At 60.1% G+C, this 22,020-nt stretch overlaps 3 protein-coding genes across 22 annotated transcripts in view; 1 reads left to right on the top strand and 2 right to left on the bottom strand.

Moving 5' to 3' along the window:
• Positions 1–609: 609 nt before the first annotated feature.
• Positions 610–4,554, bottom strand: NIPSNAP1 (nipsnap homolog 1). 3 transcript variants are annotated; one of them, XM_062010203.1, is made up of 10 exons: positions 4,388–4,554; positions 2,692–2,819; positions 2,502–2,547; positions 2,137–2,231; positions 1,931–2,001; positions 1,684–1,824; positions 1,534–1,565; positions 1,328–1,422; positions 1,164–1,247; positions 610–1,054 (listed from the first exon to the last, which is right to left on the bottom strand). In XM_062010203.1, exons 1-10 carry the CDS (start codon positions 4,459–4,461, stop codon positions 990–992), a joined length of 831 nt encoding a protein of 276 aa, XP_061866187.1. In that variant the 5' UTR covers positions 4,462–4,554; the 3' UTR covers positions 610–989. The 3 variants fall into 3 exon arrangements, with proteins under 3 accessions (XP_061866187.1, XP_061866186.1, XP_061866185.1); XM_062010202.1 differs by having other exon boundaries at positions 2,692–3,020; positions 4,388–4,404; XM_062010201.1 differs by lacking the exon at positions 4,388–4,554 and having other exon boundaries at positions 2,692–4,364.
• LOC133627078 (pleckstrin homology domain-containing family A member 4-like) lies at positions 4,536–10,342 on the bottom strand. Of its 3 annotated transcripts, none has more exons than XM_062010197.1 (8): positions 8,746–10,342; positions 7,665–7,734; positions 7,037–7,141; positions 6,500–6,572; positions 5,990–6,087; positions 5,782–5,885; positions 5,415–5,586; positions 4,536–5,009 (listed from the first exon to the last, which is right to left on the bottom strand). In XM_062010197.1, exons 2-8 carry the CDS (start codon positions 7,725–7,727, stop codon positions 4,536–4,538), a joined length of 1,089 nt encoding a protein of 362 aa, XP_061866181.1. In that variant the 5' UTR covers positions 7,728–7,734; positions 8,746–10,342. The 3 variants fall into 3 exon arrangements, with proteins under 3 accessions (XP_061866181.1, XP_061866182.1, XP_061866184.1); XM_062010198.1 differs by having other exon boundaries at positions 4,536–4,994; XM_062010200.1 differs by lacking the exon at positions 7,037–7,141.
• A 360-nt stretch (positions 10,343–10,702) lies between these two features.
• NF2 (NF2, moesin-ezrin-radixin like (MERLIN) tumor suppressor) overlaps positions 10,703–22,020 on the top strand; it is a 54,469-nt gene continuing 43,151 nt past the window's right edge. For 15 of the 16 annotated variants that reach the window (XR_009819876.1, XM_062009540.1, XM_062009538.1 and 12 more), the window contains exon 1: positions 10,703–10,896. Coding sequence is in view for 15 of the 16 variants with exons in the window: in XM_062009540.1 (XP_061865524.1) it covers positions 10,783–10,896 (114 nt within the window). In the remaining variant the exon portion in view is untranslated. The remainder of the gene's footprint in view (positions 10,897–22,020) is intronic. The other variant, XM_062009531.1, reaches the window with a different exon arrangement.

Here is a 22,020-nt window from a genome sequence, read left to right as displayed (position 1 = left end):
GCGTGGCTTTTCACCGGGGGCGTGGCTTTCACCGGGGGCGTGGCCAGCACCTCCCTTCGGCGCGGGACAGGTCTGTGCCGCTGCTCCTTGCCTCAGTTTCCCTCCCTGGGACACGGGTACAGCCCCAGCGCTGCTCCCCCTCAGGGCAGAGCCTGCCCTGCCCAGACCCCTGGGAGCAAATAGGGGTCCTGGGGCTGCTTTGGTTGGGGGGGCTTGGGTGGGGGAGTTCCCCATGGCCCTGAGGGTACACTGAGGCTTGGGGGAGGGGGGAATCTCGGTCTATCAGGGCACCCAAGAGTGGGGGGGTCTTTAGGTGCAGGGTGGGTCAGGGGCAGCCATAGCATGGGGCAGGGTGTCCCTGTGGGTGGGGAATCATGGAACAGCAGGGATTGGAAGGGACCTTTCGAGCTCATCCAGTCCAAGCCCTTGCCAAAGCAGCTCCCACCCAGCTCAGGTCACACAGGAATGTGCCCAGGTGGGGTTGGAAACCTCCCAAGAAGGAGCCTCCACACCCTCCCTGGGCAGCCTGGACTAGGGCTGTTGCCCCCTGCAGGAGAGGCCAAGCACCCCCAGCTCCCCCATTCCCTCCCCCCACAGAAGGTCAGGCACTGGCATATTAAATATTTAATTGGCAATGGTCCACAGTGAGACAGGTTCTCAGCAGGAAAGACACCCACTGAGCCCCTTCACAATAATTAAGACATTTGCTTCCCACAACACAGCTCTGCAGCCTGTCCAGCCCCCCAGGGCAGCACCAGCTCCTGCCCCACCTGGGGACCCACTGCAGGAGAGTGCAGGAGGCAGCTCCCACCTTTCCCCTTCCCAATTGCAGACCTGTCCCTTCTCCCATCCCCCACAGGGCACCCCAAAATGGTGCAGGAAGGGGAAAGGAGAGGCAGGAGCTGGGGGAGGAGCACAGACACCCTTCCCCTAGCAAGCAGGGAGCGAGCCCCTGGGGGTGCAGGCAGATGCCCCAGCACAGACCCCCCTCACTGCAGGGGGGAGATCTTCAGGGGAATCATTATCCGTGACTCCATGGTGCGGATGAGCGGGACTGGGAAAGCAAGTGAGAGAGAGCTGAGGTTGGGGACTGTCCTAGAGCAGGGGGAGGGGGAAGTAGTGGTCCCCAGAGCAGGGGAGGGGGAGGTGGTGGTCACACTCACCCGTGTAATACACATTCTCATCCCAGCCCCTCTTCCTCCAGGCTGCGTTCCTCGTCTCCTCCCGGGACTGCAGGTCCTTGTAAGCTGTGAGGAGGGGATGAGGCTGGCAGCCTGAGCCCCTCCAGCCCCCTCCAGCAGGGGTATCCCAGGGTGTACCCTCTTACCCCAGAGGTGATGCACAACATACAGCTCCCCAATCTGGGAGAAGAACCCCCCAACTGCCTCCTGGTTCTCCTGCCGGTACTTAATGGCCCGAGCCCTGGCACAGGGAGGGAGAGACACAGGGGGATGTTTCCCAAAGGGCTTCCCCTGCTTCAGGGGGACCTTTTCCCACCTTGGCTCACTCCATGCCAGGAAAACAGCTGCTTACCAGTTGTTGCCCCATTCAATCATGGTCCCTGGCTGGAAATGGAGGAGGAAAAGAAACAAACGCAGAGTGAGCAGCCAGATCCCACCTGATCACCTTGCTGAGGGGGCAGAGCCCCTGTCCCAGGGGTATGTTGACCCAGAGGTCACCCACCTTCAGCTTGTAAGTCCTCAGCTCATAGATGTTGGGGCCCTGGCGTGGCAGGGGCTCGTTCCAGAAGCTGAACTCCAGCAGCAGCTGGTTCCTGCGGGACAGCAGCATCCGGCTCCTCTCCTTACGGAAGTCCAGGTACTCCTGGGGGTGGGGGGTTTGGGGTGGGGGTGTGAGCCAGGCCAAGGAGGGGGTGGCAGGCTGAGGTGAGGAGCAGAGCTCAGGCAGCTCATCCTGATCCCAGCAGTACCTTGTTCTGCTTCAGCTTGTTCATGCAGTCCATGAGGGCTGGGTACCCGCCCGAGAAGCGCCAGAGGTGCACTGGAAGGAGAATGTGGGGCTAGAGAGGGAGGTAATAACCCAAAACCCCACCCAGCAGCTCACAGCTCTCTCCCCCTGTGTGACAGCCAGCCACCAAGCCCAGGTCTTTTCCTCCCCTCAGCCCCCTGCCCTCACCTGCCTGGTCCTGCTCGCCATACCACGTGTTCCAGTTGCCCACCAGGTCACAGGGGTAGTCAGCATCCGAGTGCAGCTTGGGCAGCACCTCCTCTCTGTGTGGGCACAGGAAGGGCTGCTGGAGAGGAGTGGAGGTAGCCACCCCAAAACACTCTCAATACCCCCAATTTGCAGCCCAGCACAAGGGGTCTGGGCAGGGAAGGGTCTGCTCAAAGAGGCTCTGAAGCAGCCCTGGAGGACGTGCCCATTTCAAAGGGAGGGAAACTGAGGTAAAGAGAAGAGACACAGAGTCATCCAGAGTCTTGAGCTCTACATAAGCCTTCCCACCCCCTCCCTCACTCCAGCACCCCAACCCAGGGGCTCACGTCAGGCTGTTGTAGGCATCCAGGCACTCTGGCTTGACGTTGTGAACTGCAGAGAGATGAGAGAGAGGCTGTCAGGCTGGAAGCCAGAACAACTTGGGGGGTTCCCCACAACTGAGGAGGGGCCAGCACAGTGGGATGCACCCCATTCTGCACTCTCCCCAAGCCCCTTCCTCCCAATGGGGCCACTCACACTGGATCTTGTAGAGGTTGCTGGTCTCCTTCTTGGAGAGGAGATTGGAATGAGCATCCTTACGGGGATCCACCTTGTGCACAAAGAGGGAGCGGAACCAGCTGCCCTCGGCATCCCTTGAGTAGCCCCTGTGAGACAGTGGGTCAGGGCAGGGGCAGGGCCACCCACAGTCCCCTGCTGTGGGAAACCAGCAGCTGGAAGGCACCAAAGGCTGATCCTGCCTGGGCTGGCTGCTGGGGAGCATTGTCCATCTTGGGGGGAGGCTTCACCACTCAGGTGGGATCCGTTCAGTTCATCTCAGGGAGAAAGGAGCCAGAGCTCAGCACTGCCTGTGTTGGGTGTGAAGGGGGGATGTGGGGGGAAAACGGGGGCATTTCCATAGCCCAGGTTGGGTGTGTGGGGAGGGGGGTGGCTCTGTCCCACGCTGGCTCCGAGGGGGTGAGTGGCACGGGGGGGAGGTGGCCCCTAACCAGCTCCCCAGCCAAAGGCTTCTCCCTCAGCCCCAGGAGCCGCTCCTGCCGCCCGTGACCTCTCCGCGGTGGTGCAGAGCCGCTGCCCCACGGCACCGGTGCAGCCCCATCGCTGCCCCCTAGGAGGGTGCGGGGGCGGCCAGACCCTCCCCGGGAGCAGCGGCCGGGGGCGGCAGGACCCCTCCGTCCCCTCCCCGGGAGCAGCGGCTGGGGGCGGCAGGACCCCTCCGTCCCCACCCCGGGAGCAGCGGCTGGGGGCGGCAGGGCCCCTCAGTGTCCACCCCGGGAGCAGCGGCTGGGGCCGGCAGGGCCCCTCCGTCCCCTCCCCGGGAGCAGCGGCTGGGGGCGGCAGGGCCCCTCCGTCCCCTCCCCGGGAGCAGCGGCTGGGGGCGGCAGGGCCCCTCCGTCCCCTCCCCGGGAACAGCGGCTGGGGGCGGCAGGGCCCCTCAGTGTCCACCCCGGGAGCAGCGGCCGGGGGCGGTCAGGGCCCCTCCGTCCCCTCCCCGGGAGCAGCGGCTGGGGGCGGCAGGGCCCCTCCGTCCCCCTCCCCGGGAGCAGCGGCTGGGGCCGGCAGGACCCCTCCGTCCCCTCCCCGGGAGCAGCGGCCGGGGGCGGCAGGGCCCCTCCGTCCCCTCCCCGGGAGCAGCGGCTGGGGCCAGCAGGGCCCCTCAGTGTCCACCCCGGGAGCAGCGGCTGGGGCCGGCAGGGCCCCTCAGTGTCCACCCCGGGAGCAGCGGCTGGGGCCGGCAGGGCCCCTCAGTGTCCACCCCGGGAGCAGCGGCTGGGGGCGGTCAGGGCCCCTCAGTGTCCACCCCGGGAGCAGCGGCTGGGGCCGGCAGGGCCCCTCAGTGTCCACCCCGGGAGCAGCGGCTGGGGCCGGCAGGGCCCCTCAGTGTCCACCCCGGGAGCAGCGGCTGGGGGCGGTCAGGGCCCCTCAGTGTCCACCCCGGGAGCAGCGGCCGGGGGCGGCAGGGCCCCTCCGTCCCCTCCCCCGCCGCGGGACCTTTGCCCGCCGGGCCGCTCCGCCTGGTGAGCCATTAACAGCGAGGCCCCCCCGGCCGGCGCCACGCCAGGGCCCGGGGCCCGCCCGCCAGCTGCGGCCCTCGACCCGCCGAGAGCAAGCGCGGGGGAGGGGGGCAAAGGAAGGGCGTGAGGAGAGAAGCGGGAGCCCGGGGAGGGGGATGGGGGCCGGGCGGAGGGGTGGGGGTGGGAGCGGCCCCGCTCACCGCGCTCCGCCGGGGCCGCCGCAGCCCCGCAGCCGCCGCAGCGCCGCGCTCCCGCTCGCCCGCGCCGCCGCCATCTTTCCCCGCAGCGGGGCGGGGCCGGAGGGGGGCGGGGCTATGAAGCCACGCCCCCTCGCGGGCGGCCCCGCCCTCAGAAGCTGGCCTGGAGAACGGTGATTCTGATTGGCCGCCGCGCGCCGCGCCCCGCCACACCTTCCCGCTCTGAGCCACGCCCACCCGCCCACGACCAAGTCTCATTGGCTGCCGGAGGGGAGGCGGTGCCCGAGGGGGGCGGGGCGCCACCAGAGCCCACGGGCGCCAGCAGCCAATCACAAGAGTCAATTGGAGAAGCCGGCGTCTGATTGGCCGCGGTGTGTCTCTCGCCGGCGGGCAGGGGTGGCTGGTTGGTCTCCGCTGCGGGTGGGCGGGTCTTGTGCAGGCTCCGCCCCCTGGGGGGCGGGGTCAGCGCGGGGGCTGCCGCGGCTCCGGGGCGGGAGCGGGACCCGCCGGCGGCGGCGGGAACGGCAGGAGCAGCGCCCGGCAGGGGCCCTCCCGGCGCCCCGCGGCTGCCCGCGCTCCCGCAGGGTCCCCCGCGGGCCAGCGTCCTCTCCTGCGGTGTGGGTGCCTATGGTGAGGACACGCGGCGACCACTGCTCCGTCCTGCCGCGGGTCTGCCCCCTATCGCCCCTCCTGCCCCATGGCTCCCGCAGCCCGCCCCATGGCCCCTCCCGCCCCACAGCTGTCCCCACGTAACCCCGTCCCCTAGTGCAAGTCCCAGGGGTGCCACAGTGCCGGCTGTGGGACACTGCCTGTCCCCCTCATCCTACCCCCCCATGGGACCCCAGAGCAGAGGGTACCAGAGCAGCAAGGGGGCACCTGGGGGTTCTGCTGGGGGATGTGAGTCCTTAACTCCAGTACCTCCCAGTCCCTAAATGCCATGGGATGGAGGGGAGGAGGCTGATCTGAGGGTCACCAGGGGGAGATGTTAAACGGGTCATCCCTTAGTGCTTCCCCCTCTCCCTGATCTCACCTTGCTGGGAGGCAGTGGAGGGACCAGAGGGACCAGAGGGGGAGATGTGGGGGGCAGGCCCAGCTCCTCACCCGCGGGGCACAGAGAGCACCAGTGTGAGGGCAATGGAGGTGAGGGAGAGCCCACACTCCAGGCTTCCTGGGTGGTCTGCAGGGAGAGGGAGTGCTGGGAGCTGGGGAGGGTAGAGGAGAAAACAGGTTAAAGGGTTAACTGCCCCACAGACCCCTCCCCTCTAAACCCTCTGTGACCCCCCCAAACCCCACAACCTCCCCCTTCCCCATGAGATTCCCCCAAACCCCAGCTACCTGTGTCCCCTGTAGCCCTGCCATGGGCCCAGGCTCCCTGGTGCCCCCAGTACTGTGCTCACCCGGGCAGGAGGGATGCACCCTGGCGCAGGACACACACCCAGGCCTTCAGCTCCTCGGGCGTCTCAGCCCCCAGGCAGTACGTTCTCATCCCGGGGTGCTCAGCCTGGGGACGGGGTGGCCCATGGTGGAGGGGACCTAGGCATCCAGACTTTGCCCCCTCCAGCCAGGGCACCCGTGGATCTAGGGAGCCAGGGGGGCAGGGCTGACCGTGAAGAGGAATTGTGGGCTGCGGGAGGCAGGGGGCAGCACACGGATCTCGTAGCCAGGCAGGGGGAGGCCGCCCCGAACTTCCTGCTCGCTGCTGTCTGAGGGGCAGAAGAGTCTCAGAGGAGAGGAACCCCCAGGCAATCCCATCAGCACCCCGAGACCCTCAGCACCTTAGGGGAGAGGCTGAGGATCTCCTCTAAGTCCCATCAACCTCAGATCCCCCCCACAGACCCCCTTCAGCATTTTCTCTAGGGACCCCTAATGCCTCAGGGACCTCTTATTCCCTCAAGGACCCCTGATCCCCCACCTCCAGGGATCCCTGGCCACCGAGAGACTTCTGAGTGCCCCAGGGACCCCCCAGTATCACCAAGGGACCCCAAACACTTCAGAGATCTTCCCCCGAGACCTCCAGCTGTCCCAGGGATCCCAGATCACCCAAGCCCCACCTGACCCCCAGTGCCCATGCCCCAGGGTATCCTGCCTCCCACCGACCCCCCAGTCCCCCCTCACCCCGGTAGTAGTAGAGACAGAGATCAACCAGCACAAACCAGCGACGCTTCCAGAGCCGCAGACCTGAGCTGTCCTGGGGGAGGGGAATGAGGGGGTGAGGCCCCCCCAGGCCTAGCCCATCACATCCCCAGGACCCCTTCTGCCCCATACCTCCCAACCCCTTCTGATCCCCTAAACTCCATACCACTCCCAGCACCCAACACCACCCCAGACCCCCAAACCCTCACCTCCCCAGAACCCCCAACTCTTACTGGTCCCCTAAACCTCATAACCCCATCACCACCCCAAGCCCCTGCAATCACCCAAACCCTATAACCTTCCCCCTACTCCAGACCACCACCCATAATCCCCCCCAAAGAACCTCAGCTCCAAGTCCATAACCACCCCATCACACCCCCACCCTGAATCTCCACTCTAGACCCCCCTCAAACCCCATAATCCCCCCAAGGAACCTCAACCCAACCTCCCTCAATCCCCATAATGGCCCTCAGACTCCCCAGCCGAGCCCCTCCCCCGCCCCATCATTCCCCCTCCCACCTGCTTGTGCAGCCAGCCCCGCATGGTGGGGGGGGTGTGGGGGTCCCGGCGCAGCGCCTGCCCCCCCTTCCCGAAGGTGTGGACCCGTGGCACAGGCCGGCAGGGCTGAGCAAGGGCTTCAACCTGAGTGGGGGCTCAAGAGGGGAGACCCCTCTGACCCCCTCCACTCCCCTTGGCTGTTAAGGCCCCTACCAGCACCCCCAACTCACCTGTATACTCACAACGACACCCCCCAGCTCCCTAGGGAGCCACCCCCCTCCCCCTTGTGCCCCATATGTCCCCATGGTCCCTGGGCTCCTTGGGGACTGCCATGCTCTCCCTCCAGCTCCCCTGTCCCCCCCAGCACTGCTGAGCACCCTTTGGTCCCCTTGCCCCATATAGCTCCCCACTGGTGCCCAGCTCCCCTGAGCACTCTTGGATGCCCCATACCCACCCATAGCTCCCTATGACCCCCCCAGCCCCCATTCCTCCCCCCCCAGTTTCCCATACCACCCCCAGCCCCCTTCCCCCTCCTCCCATACCTCCCCACGACCTTCCCAGGCCCCCTGGTCCCCCTTGGGCTGCCCCTGCTTTCCGGGCCCCACGCTCCCCCCATCTCCCCCCGGCGCCGTGACCCCCCTGCCCCCACCTGGGTGCCCCGGCCGCGGGCGGGGGCTGCGGTGCAGCGAGGGGGCTGGTCGCCGTCTGCCATAGGGGTCCTGCGGGGACAGCGCGGGGGAAGCCATCAATGTCCCTATTGTCCCCTCGGGGACAGAGGCTCCGTTCTTCCCGCGGCGGGGGCGCCGCGCTGCTGGGGCCGGCGGGAGGTCGCTCCGCTCACCGCCCAGCCGGGGAGCACCGAGGGGGCTTCTGACCTCCCTCCGCTCCTCTTCTGCCGCCCGCTCCAGCCCCTTACCCCGGGCTGCTCCCAGTCTCCCTGTCGTTAGCCCCGTACTGGTCCCAGTCCCCATCCCACCACGCCATCGCCAGTCCCAGACCCTGCTCCCAGTTCCCTGTCGTTAGTCCCATACTGGTCCCAGTCCCCATCCCACCATCCCATCGCCAGTCCCAGACCCTGCTCCCAGTCTCCCTGTCGTTAGCCCCATACTGGTCCCAGTCCCCATCCCACCACGCCATCGCCAGTCCCGGACCCTGCTCCCAGTCTCCCTGTCGTTAGCCCCGTGCTGGTCCCAGTCCCCATCCCACCATGCCATCGCCAGTCCCAGACCCTGCTCCCAGTTCCCTGTCGTTAGCCCCATACTGGTCCCAGTCCCCATCCCACCACGCCATCGCCAGTCCCAGACCCTGCTCCCAGTCTCCCTGTCGTTAGCCCCGTGCTGGTCCCAGTCCCCATCCCACCATGCCATCGCCAGTCCCAGACCCTGCTCCCAGTCTCCCTGTCGTTAGCCCCGTACTGGTCCCAGTCCCCATCCCACCATCCCATCGCCGATCCCAGACCCTGCTCCCAGTTCCCTGATGGCGGCGCTGGTTTCGCTCCCAGTCTCGTCCCAGTCCCAGCGCTGGGCTTGGATCCCCGGGCCCGGGTCCGTTATCCCAGTATTGGTCCCAGTCCCACACACTTGTCCTGGTCCCGGTCTCGTCCCGTTACCCCGGTGCTGTTCCCAGTCCGGGTCCCGTCCCATTCCCCCAGTGGTGGCCCCGTTTTCCCGGTCCCGCTCCATTCCCCTGGTCCCGGTCCCGGTCCCGTCCCGCTCCCCTGGTCCCGTTACCCTGGTCTCGGTCCGGTGCCGTTGTCCCGTTCCCCTGGTGCCAGTCCCGTTATCCCGGTGCCGTTCCGGTGCCGTTGTCCCGTTCCCCTGGTGCCAGTCCCGTTATCCCGGTGCCGTTCCGGTGCCGTTGTCCCGTTCCCCTGGTGCCAGTCCCGTTATCCCGGGCCCGTTCCGGTGCCGTTGTCCCGTTCCCCTGGTGCCAGTCCCGTTATCCCGGTGCCGTTCCGGTGCCGTTGTCCCGTTCCCCTGGTGCCAGTCCCGTTATCCCGGTGCCGTTCCGGTGCCGTTGTCCCGTTCCCCTGGTGCCAGTCCCGTTATCCCGGGCCCGTTCCGGTGCCGTTGTCCCGTTCCCCTGGTGCCAGTCCCGTTATCCCGGTGCCGTTCCGGTGCCGTTGTCCCGTTCCCCTGGTGCTAGTCCCGTTGTCCCGGGCCCGTTCCGGTGCGGTTATCCCGTTCCCCTGGTGCTAGTCCCGTTGTCCCGGGCCCGTTCCGGTGCTGTTGTCCCGTTCCCCTGGTGCTAGTCCCGTTGTCCCGGGCCCGTTCCGGTGCGGTTATCCCGTTCCGGTGCTGTTGTCCCGTTCCGGTGCGGTTATCCCGTTCCCCTGGTGCCAGTCCCGTTATCCCGGGCCCGTTCCGGTGCCGTTGTCCCGTTCCCCTGGTGCCAGTCCCGTTATCCCGGTGCCGTTCCGGTGCCGTTGTCCCGTTCCCCTGGTGCTAGTCCCGTTGTCCCGGGCCCGTTCCGGTGCGGTTATCCCGTTCCCCTGGTGCCAGTCCCGTTGTCCCGGGCCCGTTCCGGTGCTGTTGTCCCGTTCCCCTGGTGCTAGTCCCGTTGTCCCGGGCCCGTTCCGGTGCTGTTGTCCCGTTCCCCTGGTGCTAGTCCCGTTGTCCCGGGCCCGTTCCGGTGCGGTTATCCCGTTCCGGTGCTGTTGTCCCGTTCCGGTGCGGTTATCCCGTTCCCCTGGTGCCAGTCCCGTTGTCCCGGGCCCGTTCCGGTGCTGTTGTCCCGTTCCGGTGCCGTTGTCCCGTTCCCCTGGTGCCAGTCCCGTTGTCCCGGGCCCGTTCCGGTGCGGTTATCCCGTTCCGGTGCTGTTGTCCCGTTCCCCTGGTGCTAGTCCCGTTGTCCCGGGCCCGTTCCGGTGCCGTTGTCCCGTTCCGGTGCCGTTGTCCCGTTCCCCTGGTGCCAGTCCCGTTATCCCGGGCCCGTTCCGGTGCCGTTGTCCCGTTCCCCTGGTGCCAGTCCCGTTATCCCGGCCCGTTCCGGTGCCGTTGTCCCGTTCCCCTGGTGCTAGTCCCGTTGTCCCGGGCCCGTTCCGGTGCGGTTATCCCGTTCCGGTGCTGTTGTCCCGTTCCGGTGCCGTTGTCCCGTTCCCCTGGTGCCAGTCCCGTTGTCCCGGCCCGTTCCGGTGCCGTTGTCCCGTTCCCCTGGTGCTAGTCCCGTTGTCCCGGCCCGTTCCGGTGCCGTTGTCCCGTTCCGGTGCCGTTGTCCCGTTCCCCTGGTGCCAGTCCCGTTGTCCCGGCCCGTTCCGGTGCCGTTGTCCCGTTCCCCTGGTGCCAGTCCCGTTGTCCCGGCCCGTTCCGGTGCCGTTGTCCCGTTCCCGCGGAGGCGCAGCGCGGGCGGGGCGGGGCGGAGCTCCCGGGGCGTTCGGTCCCCGCCGGGTCCTAGTGCCCCTCCCGCCCCACCCGCCCCTCTCACGCATGCGCCTGGCGAGATGTCGCTCGCTCCGCGCGCCGCCAGGGGGCGACAGCACACTCCCACCGCTCTGTGTGATGGCCCCGCCTCATCCCCGCCCCCTCCTCTTGAGCGGCGTCTCTTTCACCCAATCACCGCCTCTCCCGCCTCTCTCTCCTCCCTCACGGGCCTTCCCATTGGCTGTGGCACGGTGCGACCCGCGCGGCGGGGGCGGGACCGAGCCGTCGGGGGACCAATGGCAAAGCGCCGAGGGCGGGCGCAGGTCGGCGCGGCCCGGGGCGGGCGGCGGGGGCCCGGGTCCTCCCCCCGCCATGGCGTCGCCGCCGCGCTGAGCCGCCTCCCGCGCCATGGCCGGGGCCATCGCGTCCCGCATGAGCTTCAGCTCGCTCAAGAGGAAGCAGCCCAAGACCTTCACGGTGCGCATCGCCACCATGGACGCCGAGATGGAGTTCAGCTGCGAGGTGACGGCCGGGCCGGCGGGGCCGGGCCGGGGCTCCCGGGGGAGGCCCCGCTGAGGTGCGCCGCCGCCCCGGCGCCTGCCGCGGCCTCTCCCGCAGCCCTGGGGCCGGTGGCAGGGGGTGGCGGGGCCGGGGGAGCGGACGCTGGGGGGATCGGGCCTGCGCCGGACCGAGGGGACACGGATCGAGCCTCAGCGGGGCCTGGGCGCGGGGCGCAGGGGCCACACCGGGGGCTTTGTCCCGGTTACAGCTCTGCTTTGTCCCGGTTACAGCTCGGCTTTGTCCCGGTTATCAGTTAGGCTCAGCCTGGCTGTAATTGAGCCGTGTTTTGCTGCCCGCTGCTCAGCCGCTGTCCTGAGGGGGCTGCGGCTTGTGGTGACCCAAGTGTCGAGGCTTGAACCCACCAAGGTCCAGCTCCAAGTGCTCCACAAATGCCCAAGAATGTCATTTTCACCTTTCCATTCGCTCAGACCCGAGGCCGAGGGCTGTTCCTAGGGGGCTGTGCCTGCTCCCCTGTGTCTGCTTTTCCTCTAACACTTTCCTTTCCTTGGGCCCTTGGTCAGTCTTATCCCTTCTCCCCTGGGCAGCTGCTGTCAGGCTCCAAGGGTCTGGTTTGTTGCTGCATTTTCAGCCCAGCTAGAGGGGCTGAACACACAACCATTGAAAGCCCTTGCTTACCCCGTTGAGCTTTTGTATTAAGTAGTTTATATTTCAGGAGTCTGATCCTATATTTCAGGAGTCTTGATGGAATTTGAGTGCTCACCAGCCTGAGAGGGTTTGTCATCATAAATTTTCGTGCTCCTGAAATCTCTTTGTCAGTTCTGAAGAACTTTCTGCCCTTCTTGGTTTATTTTAGACAGTGGTTGTGTGAGCTTCCCACTGTTAGGTGCCAGGAGAGTTGAAATGTCCTGTTTCCCTTCTGGTATGTTTTCCTAAGGCTGCCAGTAATTATGTGTGATCAAAGTAGATAATTCTTTTGTTTCATGGTGTGGCTGATGTCATTTGATGTTGGGGATAGGGTGTTTGTGCAGTGGGAACACTCTCAGGTGGGATTTGACCCGGTGACTTGTGCATCTTCAGGTGACTCTTTGGGAATGTTCCTGCCAAAAAAAACCCCAAACTTGTCACTACAGATACACTTCTCCATCCCTTCTGCAAGCACAGGAAGGAGCTCATGTGTTGTTCTGCTCAGCTTTCCTCTATCTTGTCAGAGCTAGGGTGTGAGGGATGGATGATGAGATTCCACAAGGCAGCAATGTGCCCTCATGGTCAGGAAGGCCAATGGCATCCTGGGGTGGATTAAGGGAGGTGGAGAGAGGTTCTGCTCCCCCTCTGCTCTGCCCTTGTGAGACCACATCTGGAATATTGTGCCCAGTTCTGGACCCCTCAGTTGCAGAAGGACAGGGAGCTGCTGGAGAGAGTTCAGTGCAGGGCCACAGAGATGCTGGAGTGGAGCATCTGCCTTGTGATGAAAGGCTGAGGGAGCTGGGGCTCTGCAGCTTGGAGGAGCCTGAGGGGTGACCTCAGTCATGGTTACAAACCCATCAAGGGTGGGTGTGAGGAGGCTGGAGCCAGGCTGTGCTCAGGGATGGCCAATGACAGGACAAGGGGCAATGGGCACAAGCTGGAACAGAAGAGGTTCCAAAGAAGTACAAGGAAAAGCTTCTTCCCTGCTGAGGTGAGGGAGCACTGGCAGGGGCTGCCCAGATGGGCTGTGGAGTCTCCTTCTCTGGAGACATTCCAACCCAGCTGGATGAGTTCCTGTGTGCCCTGCTCTAGGTGCTGCTGCTCTGGCAGGGGGGCTGCACTGGATGAGCTTTCCAGGTCCCTTCCAGCCCTGGACATTCTGTGAGTCAGTGATTCGGGCCTCATCCTGGCACAGGGGGTTTCAGGCCTTGTCCTTTGGTGCAGAGCATGGAGGTGGAGGGGAGAGAAGTGGTTGGGTGCAGGTGAGTGATGGAGCTGTTTCACACCACGCTTGGTGCAGGTGAGGTGTGAGTTTTATCCAAGCTTTGCTTGAGCAGCTCAGCTCCCCATCTGAGTCTCTGCTCCTGTCTTTGTCTCCTACTTTTACACCTGTGGGGAAAGCTCCTGGGCTTGCTGACTCTGCAGAAATGCCCTGAGCCCAACATTTGATGGCTCTGACACAGCCTGCAGCTGCCACTTGCTGGGGCTGACATGAGTGAGGGGATGGGAGGGTGGCCCAGGCCTTGGCTTGGCCCTTGCTGTGGCAGCACACAGTGAGACCTGGAGCCAGGGGCAGAGCTTGTTCCCACGGTGGTTTCAGCAGCCTCAACCTGAAAGTTGAAGGATTGGGAGAGTGGATGATCTGGGGAGGACCATGCTCCTCCCTGCAGGGGTCCAGCTTCTATCTGAAGGTTTGCCAGGCTTGTTCCTGGAGGGACGAGATGGCAGAGGAGTGAGCAGCACTGCATTTGTGTGCATTGATGGGCAGGAGGAGGCAGGGGAGGATGGAACCTCTGCTGCACAAACACCTTTTAGAGGATTAGTGGAAGGAGGTGCAACGTGAGTCTTGCTGTCCTGTTGGCTGGGGGGCTCTTGAGATGTGGTCTTTTATTGGAATGATGCCTCCTGCTGATGGGAATGAAGAGCTGATGCCTTGTGGGTGTCCTGCACCTGGGGGCATGCCAGGCTGCAGGTCCCTAGGGAGGAGAGGCTGTGGTCTGGGCAGCGGAGGCTGGTTTCTGCCATGCTATCTTGTCATGCCCTATCTACTTCCAGAAGCCACCTTTCCTCTCTATGCCCTACCTCTGTACCCCTAGCCTTGCTCTGAGCATTGCTATGTTGCTGTCTCCCACTTTTTCCCCCTCCAGAGCTGGTACCTGGCTGGTCAGCAGTCTGGGTTGTGTGTGGCCATTCTGGGGAGGCTGATGCTACTTGTGCTGGCCTTTAGCATAGCTCAACTGGTGGCTTCCTGGACAGGTGTTGACCATGTTACTGGTAAACATGTCAGAGTCATCAGTGCTTTGCAGTAGCAAATTTTCTGTGTGGGATTTGTATCATCATAGAAGATATCTTATCATAGATATCATGATTATAGATCATGGGATTCTCCAGAGCCTCCACACCCTCCCTGGGCAGCCTGGGCCAGGGCTCCCTCTCTGTCACAGGAAAGACAGAGTGTTTAAGTGGAACATTAGTATTCCAACTTATGTCCATCACCCCTTGTCCTGTCACTGGGCACTGCATAAAAAAAAGTGTTGCTCCATTCTCCTGACACCCACCCTTTAGATACTTATAAGTGCTAATAAAGCCCCCCCACCCCAGCCTTCTCTTCTCCAGGCTGAACAGCCCCAGGTCCCACAGCCTTTCCTCACAAGGAAGATGCTCCAGTGCCCTCAGCATCTTGGTGTCCCTGCACTGGCCTCTCTCCAGCAGTTCCCTGTCCCTCTGCAGCTGGGGAGCCCAGAACTGGCCCCAGGACTCCAGATGAGGCCTCAGCAGGGCAGAGCAGAGGGGCAGCACAACCTCCCTCACCCTGCTGCCCACACTCTCTTGCTGCCTCCAGGCTGCCATTGGCTCTTGCCCACGAGGCCACGTTGCTGCTCATGGGCAGTTTCTCATCACCCAGCACTCCCAGGTCTCTCTCTGCAGAGCTGAGTTTATAACTGGTGTTTTTTTCTTTAAGCTTTATTCCTGAGCTCTCAAGGTGTTGGCACAAGTTGTCACAGCTCTCTCTGTTTTGCCCTCCCAGTCCCACCTTGCAGGACAGAGGTGATGTCCTCACCTCCAGGCAGTGACAGCCCAAAACCTCGAGGCTAGCCAGGCAGCTGGAAAGGGTGAAGGCCATGGGAGTGAGACCTGGCAGTCATGGGCTGGGCAGCGTGATGGGTAGCTGTGTCTGCTGAGATCTGCTTTGTCCTTCAAGGCATGTGGAGCAGCCTGGAGGTCTGGATCCATACTCTGCTCTAGCTTGATGGCTGATTCTCAGGGCTGGGCTGGAGGTTGCTCAGTGCAAACTGTAGAGCTCCTGTCCCAGCAATCCCTCTTCCTCTGACCCCATCAACACTGCTGTAGCTGGAGGAGACCTTGGTTCTCTGTGTTAATTTTTCAGTCTGCCTTGAAGAAATTCCCAGCTGTGTGTTTTAAAAGATTAAACCTGTTTTGCATCTGTTTACTCTGCAAATGATGGCTCTAAATTGAGCCTAAACCTACAGTAATTCATAGAAATAAAGTCTTAATCTTTCTAACATGGCAATGAAGCTCAATAATCACAGTTGGGGTTTTCACTTTAAAGACTTATCACTTGTTTGGAGAAATCTTCACTCACACAGTGAGTGTCTTCCTTGTTACTTCCATCACGACTGTTTGAGCCTGGCACCTAATTCATTGATAGCATCTTGAGGAAGGATAGATATTTGCATAGCTCTTCAAATCCCCATGTCAGACAAATCCCTAGCTGCCTCACCTTCCAAGAACACCCTCAAGTAGCCCTTGCAGCTCCTCAGCTTCTGCTTGGAAAGCAGCACAAGAGAACTCTCGTTGAAAGGCGTTTGCTGGTGGTGTTGTGCCACGATGAACACGGCGATAGGCGGCTGAGGGATGGTGTTGGGAAGGTGTTTGAGGCATCAGCAGCATAAAGCAGAGCTTGCTGGGGTGTGGTGCTCGTGCTAATGGCTTGATGTCAGTTCAGAGCACTGTGCCAGGAGGCTGCCTTGCCCAATGGCTTCTTCTCCTCTTGCCAACCTCATGGTGCAACTTGCTGATGTGAACCAAGTTAAAGTAGTTGATGTGGCAAAAGTAGTGTGATTTCGGTGGTGCCTCTCTAGGTGAGGTGGTTGCTTATCCATCATCTCTGGCATGATGTAGAATCACAGAATGGGGGGGGGTGGGAAGGAGTCTCTAGAGCTCATCCAGCCCAACCCCCTGCTACAGCAGGTTCCCCTGGCTCAGGGGGCACAGGAACGTGTCCAGGTGGGGTTGGAAACCTCCTGAGAAGGAGCCTCCACACCCTCCCTGGGCAGCCTGGGCCAGGGCTCCCTCACCTCAGCACCAAAGGAGCTTCTCCTTGTGGTTAGGTGGAACTTGTTGTGTTCCAGCTTGTGCCCATCACCCCTTGTCCTGTCACTGGACACTGCAGGAAAAAAAAGTGTTGCCCCATTCTCCTGACACCCACCTTTTAGGTACTTTTAAGTGCTAATAAGGTCCCCCCTCAGCCTTCTCTTCTCCAGACTGAACAGCCCCAAGTCTCACAGCCTTTCCTCACAAGGAACATGCTCCAGTCCCCTCAGCATCTTGGTGGCCCTGCACTGGCCTCTCTCCAGCAGTTCCCTGTCCCTCTGCAGCTGGGGAGCCCAGAACTGGCCCCAGGACTCCAGATGAGGCCTCAGCAGGGCAGAGCAGAGGGGCAGCACAACCTCCCTCACCCTGCTGCCCACACTCTCTTGCTGCCTCCAGGCTGCCATTGGCTCTTGCCCACGAGGGCATGTTGCTGCTCATGGGCAGTTTCTCATCACCCAGCACTCCCAGGTCTGTCTCCTGGAGCTGCTCTCCAGCAGGTCATCCCCAGCCTGTGCTGGTGCAGGGGGTTGTTCCTTCCCAGCTGCAGGACTCTGCTTTGGCACTTGGTGAAGCTCATGAATTTCCTCTCTGCCCCACTCTCAGCTGGTCAAGATCTCACTGAAATTCTCCCTGACATTTTAAAGCCTGGGCTGTTTCTGAGTCTGTGTCTTCCAAGCCATGGTTCAGCCTCTCTCTGCAGTGGGACAGCAGTGCTGTGGGCAGCAGCTCTCAGGTTGGTCTCCTGCAGTGCCATTTGCAGGTTTTTCCCTCTGAGAATCAAGTTCCTTGGCTGATAGGAGAACCATCAGTCTTTCTTTTGGTCTTGTGCATGTCTCTGCCCACTTATTCCTTTTGGTGGTGGTCAGTCATGGTAGTGGCTCCCAGCCTTTGGAGCCACAGCACCTTTTCTGAAGGGTGTGTTTTTTTCTTTAGCCATTTCCATTGTGGCTGTGATCTTGGGCCTGAAACTCCTGCAGGGATGTCTGTTCCACTGAGGTGCAGCCAACTGCTTCCTGACCTTCATCCTTTGACAACAGGAGCTCCTGCAGGTGTTGAGCTGGAGATGAATACAAACCCTTTACAACCAACACAGAGAGACAGCTGAAATGCTCAAGCAGCGAGAAGAGGCAAGTTTGGACGGATGTGTTTGCTGCTCTAAATGTGCATCCAGTTACTGCTTCCATGCAGAAGCTGTTCCTCTCTGTCCAGAGAATGACCATGGTTGGAAGGGATCTTTTCAGCCCAGTGCCCCACTCGGTGCAGGGCCAGTTGGATGAGGTTGGCTGTAAAGCTTTTCTGTTCTCTTGGAAGCAGACAAGGCCTGACTTCCACGGCGTGTGGCCAAGTGTTGGTCTCTTTGTTAGCAGCCATGGGCAGCTGTGTAGCTGAGCTGCAAAAGCTCATCCTCTGAAAGATTTGGCAGTGAAAATCTGAGGCCAAATAAGTTTTTGAGTAAGAGGTTCCTTCTGCATTGCAGGGTACTTGGAAGGGGTTTTATGAAGATGTTTCCATCCCTGGCTAAATGTTTAGCAGCAGCTCAGTGATGCTAGTAGGGGCTGTGACCTCTCTTGATGCTGCTGAGCTGCTGCAGGCAGGCAGCAAGTTAACTGGAAAAGACCAATCTGTAGGCAATAACAGCTATTTTCAAAAGCTGAGAGAAATAATCCCTCTCAGCTACAAAATGATCTTCAGTAAATTGTTGGGATGCCAGCTGTCAAGTCAATGTTCTGGTTCCTTACCGTGTCCATCTGCCCCAATCCCGGGTCTGCTCACTGTGAGCACTCAGAAGCCTCTGCCATTTGGTTGCTGCTGATCTCTCTTTAAACACAGGACACATCAGGTAAGGGTTGTTTCTCACCTTGACTTCTTAGAGGGGTTTATTCCCCCCCAAAAGTCAGATGTTCTGCTGAATCACAACACTGTCGTTTGGGAATGAATTTTTCAGCTGTGTGCTGCTTGGTGTGCTTTGGTTCTGGATTCCCTCAAGTCACATGAGACTAATTATGAACACAGATCCTCTTTGGCTCCTTTCTGCCTACCCCTGCATCTGAAACACTCTCTGGATCCCCCATGTCCCATTGAAGCCTTTTCTAAGCCAGTTATGAAACTCCATGTTACCCAGTTCCCTCCAAAGGTGATTCAAAGCTACTACCAGCCCTCAGTCTCTGTGGTTAATCCAGAGGAGATGTGTTGATGCAAAAGAGAAGGAGGGAAGGCTTTTGGGACAGCAAACCTTTCTCTTTTGATGTACAGACTCTAGTTCTGATACTGTTTAATACCTTTTTTTCCTGTCTTGCTTTGTACAGGCAGTGACTTTCAAGTAGGTGACTTTTGAAATTAAAAGTACTTGAACAGGGAAGCAGCCCTGGAAACAATCTGCTTGAAGGTGGGAGGCAGCACTCTGTTAGAAAATCAAACAGCCCTTGAGATTGGAAGAGAGGCATTTGGCAGTATACATGCTTTAGCCTTGCTTCATTCAGAGGTAATCACAGAATCTCAAGGGCTGGAAGGGACCTCAAAAGCTCATCCAGTACAACCCTCCTGTCAGAGCAGCACCATCTAGAGCAGGGCACACAGGAACTTGTCCAGGTAGGTTTTAAGTGTCTCCAGAGAAGGAGACTCCACAGCCCCTCTGGGCAGCCCCTGCCAGTGCTCCCTCACCTCAACAGGGAAGAAGTTTTTCCTTGTATTTCTTTGGAACCTCTTCTGTTCCAGCTTGTGCCTGTTGCCCCTTGTCCCATCATTGGCCACCACTGAGAACAGCCATCTAGGCTAACTGTCTCTCCTAAGGCTGACAACACTGACTTCTTAAAGCCCAGCTTGGCTTTCCCTGGGGCAAGCTGTTTTCAGAATGCATCAGTTTGGAAAAGATCATGAGAGCAGGTCAGGCTTGTGCTGAAGTAACCTGTGTCCATCAGCAGCCAGAGGTAAGACAAGGGGTGATGGGAACAAGCTGCAACACAAAAAGTTCCATTTAAACATAGGGAAAAACTCTTCAGTGCTGAGGTGAGGGAGCCCTGGTCCAGGCTGCCCAGGGAGGGTGTGGAGGCTCCTTCTCTGGAGGTCTTCAGATCCCACCTGGGTACCTGTGTGACCTGATCTAGGTGGGAGCTGCTTTAGCAGGGAATTGGGCTGGATGATCTCTAAAGGTCCCTTCCAACCCCCACCATTCCATGGTTTTAGAGCTCAGCTATGTGGTTGCTGCCCTGTGTGACCCTTCCCAGGGCAGGAAGGAGTGTGCTGAGCTGCAGACAGCTCCATCTAATGTGATATCTCTCTACATTCTTGGCATGGGAAGGCCAGAGCTCCCTGCAGGAACAACACCCTTCTCTCAGCCTCTTGGAACTTCTTCCCCTGCATCAAGCTGTTGCTGGATCCTGTAACTCAATTTGTGCAGACCCAACTTACGGGGTGAGGTGAAGCTTTGGGACATCACCAGTGACAGTCCTCTCTGCTTCTCCCACTCACACCAGTGCTGGCTGCCCAGAGCTGCTTGTCCTGTGTCCCCTGCTCTGGCTGTGTGTTGGGCAGACCCCAGGAGGTGTGCTTGGCTGCACCTGGATGTGTTTTTTGGCCTCCTCGGTGCTTAACAGAACTAGATTTTAATTAAAAGCTCATTATTGAGTTGTTGTGTAGCATTAGTAAAGAAAAAGAACTTTTCCAGCCCTGTCCTGTGTCTCAGCAAGTGGCAATTGGAAGTCTTTGACATCATTTTTGTAACTGGAGGAATATTGCATATTTGATTCCTTGTTTGCTCCAGATGAGCTTTAAATCCAAATGAATGGTTGTGTGCAGCACTCCTCTTACCACTCGAGTCCAGGAGGAGAAATAAATGTGGTCTGCACTCTAGAGTTATCTTCATTTCAGTGATAAACTGTTGAACTGTTGCAGGGAGTTTGTTTGGGCAGCTCCTAGTGGGATGTGGAACAGATACAGCCCACCCATGTCTTGTTTCCCAGGTGGTTAGTGGAGGGGTGCTCTGCTTAGCCCTTGCCCTTTCCCTCTCCCTCTGCCATCTCCCTCCCTGTCTCAGCACAGAGGTGTCACATCCTCTTGTTAAAGCTCATTTCTAAATGGAAATACCATCACATGGTGGCAGCTGAGCACATCTTCCTGGGGCTTGGTCGCCTTTTCTGCGTGGTCTTTCAGACTGTGGTGTCGCCACAGCAGGTGCTCTCCTCTCCCTTCTCATCTCTAGCACAGAGCCAACACTCCATAAAACGATCCACTAAGGGGAAAAGCCATTTCCTGCCTTGTTGAGGGATCAATTGGTGCAGTAAAATGTTTTATAAATGTTAGTCATTTCCTCAAGGTCATGTGTGAACCCAGACCTGAGCCTCCCGCAGCCTGTGGCACACGGAGAGGCCCCTGTGATGGCTTTGCTCAGGGGCTGAGCTGATGAGCACTGCCTTAGCATCACCCAGGCACTTGCTTGTGCCATTAGTCCCCATCCTGACCATTACAGAGCTCTGTGATTTGCATTTGTGACAGTGAAGAGGTGAGATCTCCATCCACTGATCCTGGACAGAGCCAGGTTCTGTGCCCTGGAGCGTGTTGTCCAAGGGGAGCTTCTTGCATGAGGAACCTTAATCTTAAGTGGTTGGTGATCAATGGCATGGAATCAAGTTGGAGGCCTGCAGCCAGTGGGGTTCCACAGGGATGGCTTCTGGGGACAGTCTTGTCCAACATCTTCACCAACAACCTGGATGAGGGGACAGAGTGACCCTCAGCAAGTTCCCTGCTGGCACCAAACTGGGAGGACTGGCTGATTCACCAGAAGGCTGTGCTGCCTTTCAGTGGGATCTCAACTGGCTGGAGAGTTGGGCAGAGATGAACTTCATGACATTCACCAAGGGCAATGGCAGAGACCTGCAGCTGGGGAGGAACAACCCCCTGCACCAGCACAGGCTGGGGGTGACCTGCTGGAGAGCAGCTCCAGGAGACAGACCTGGGAGTGCTGGGTGATGAGAAACTGCCCATGAGCAGCAACGTGCCCTCGTGGGCAAGAAGCCAATGGCAGCCTGGGGGCAGCAGGAGAGTGTGGGCAGCAGGGTGAGGGAGGTTGTGCTGCCCCTCTGCTCTGCCCTGCTGAGGCCTCATCTGGAGTCCTATGTCCAGTTCTGGGCTCCCCAGCTGCAGAGGGACAGGGAACTGCTGGAGAGAGGCCAGTGCAGGGCCAGCAAGATGCTGAGGGGACTGGAGCATCTTCCTTCTGAGGAAAGGCTGTGGGACCTGGGGCTGTTCAGCCTGGAGAAGAGAAGGCTGAGGGGGAATCTCATTAGTATTGACAAATATCTCACTGGTGGGTGTCAGGAGGCTGGGGCAGCACTTGGTCCTGTTGTATCCAGTGCCAGGACAAGGGGTGATGGGATGAAGCTGAAATACAGAGAGTTCCATTAAAACATAAGATGAAACTGTGTCAGTGTTTCAGTGAGGGAGCCCTGGCCCAGGCTGCCCAGGGAGGGTGTGGAGGCTCCTTCCTTGGAGCTCTTCAAGACCCACCTGGACACGTTCCTGTGTGACCTGATCTAGGTGGGAGCTCTTTGGCAGGGAGTTGGACTGGGTAATCTCCAAAGGTCTCTTCTAAGCTCTACCATTCTGTGATCCAACTTGACATCATTGGAGGAAAAGCATCATTCAGTGACAGTGGTTTGGGAATCACTTTTCTCCTTAGACCCTCTGCTCACCCTCCTATGCAAGGAGTGGTTGCAGCCTCTTGTGCCCTAGTGCCCATTTTTTGGTAGCACTTGGCTTCCCTCCTTGTCACCCCACTCTGGGGGCATCAGATAACCCTTGTGCTCCTTTCTGCAGCTGCTTTATTACCTTGTTACCTAAGGAGCCCTTGTGAAACTTGACAGAAAGCTTGTGCACCGAAATAAATTGTCCAGTTGCCTGCTAGTTGGCAATGACTCCTGGTGCAGGTTAATAAATAATGCAAACCCTGTTAATAGATGCCAAATGTGATGTCTGCACTGGAGAAAAAGATGATGCCAATAACCTGGACTGGAAGTGCTCTGTTCTAGCCACAGGCTGCTGAGTTTTAAGTGTTTAGTGCTGTTTACTTAAAACACTCTGCTGATAAATTGCAAGCACTCTGTACTTAGT

The sequence above is a fragment of the Colius striatus genome, chromosome 17 (genome assembly GCF_028858725.1).
Source record: "Colius striatus isolate bColStr4 chromosome 17, bColStr4.1.hap1, whole genome shotgun sequence".
Taxonomy (NCBI): Eukaryota; Metazoa; Chordata; class Aves; order Coliiformes; family Coliidae; genus Colius; species Colius striatus.
Note: the sequence above shows the minus strand (reverse complement) of the source record. Positions and strands in the feature narration are given on the sequence as shown.

Excerpts from the sequence above, each read along its gene's own strand:
- NIPSNAP1 (XM_062010202.1), bottom strand. The coding sequence starts at position 2,935 with ATGCTCCCCAGCAGCCAGCCCAGGCAGGATCAGCCTTTGGTGCCTTCC. Across the intron at positions 1,423-1,533 it reads ATTGAATGGGGCAACAACTG|GGCTCGGGCCATTAAGTACC; the intron begins GTAAGCAGCTGT and ends TCCCTGTGCCAG. Across the intron at positions 1,248-1,327 it reads TGTTGTGCATCACCTCTGGG|CTTACAAGGACCTGCAGTCC; the intron begins GTAAGAGGGTAC and ends CCCTCCTCACAG.
- LOC133627078 (XM_062010197.1), bottom strand. The coding sequence starts at position 7,727 with ATGGCAGACGGCGACCAGCCCCCTCGCTGCACCGCAGCCCCCGCCCGC. Across the intron at positions 6,573-7,036 it reads GGGGCTGGCTGCACAAGCAG|GACAGCTCAGGTCTGCGGCT; the intron begins GTGGGAGGGGGA and ends CCCCTCCCCCAG. Across the intron at positions 5,010-5,414 it reads CTCCACTGCCTCCCAGCAAG|GCACCCACACCGCAGGAGAG; the intron begins GTGAGATCAGGG and ends TCCTCACCATAG.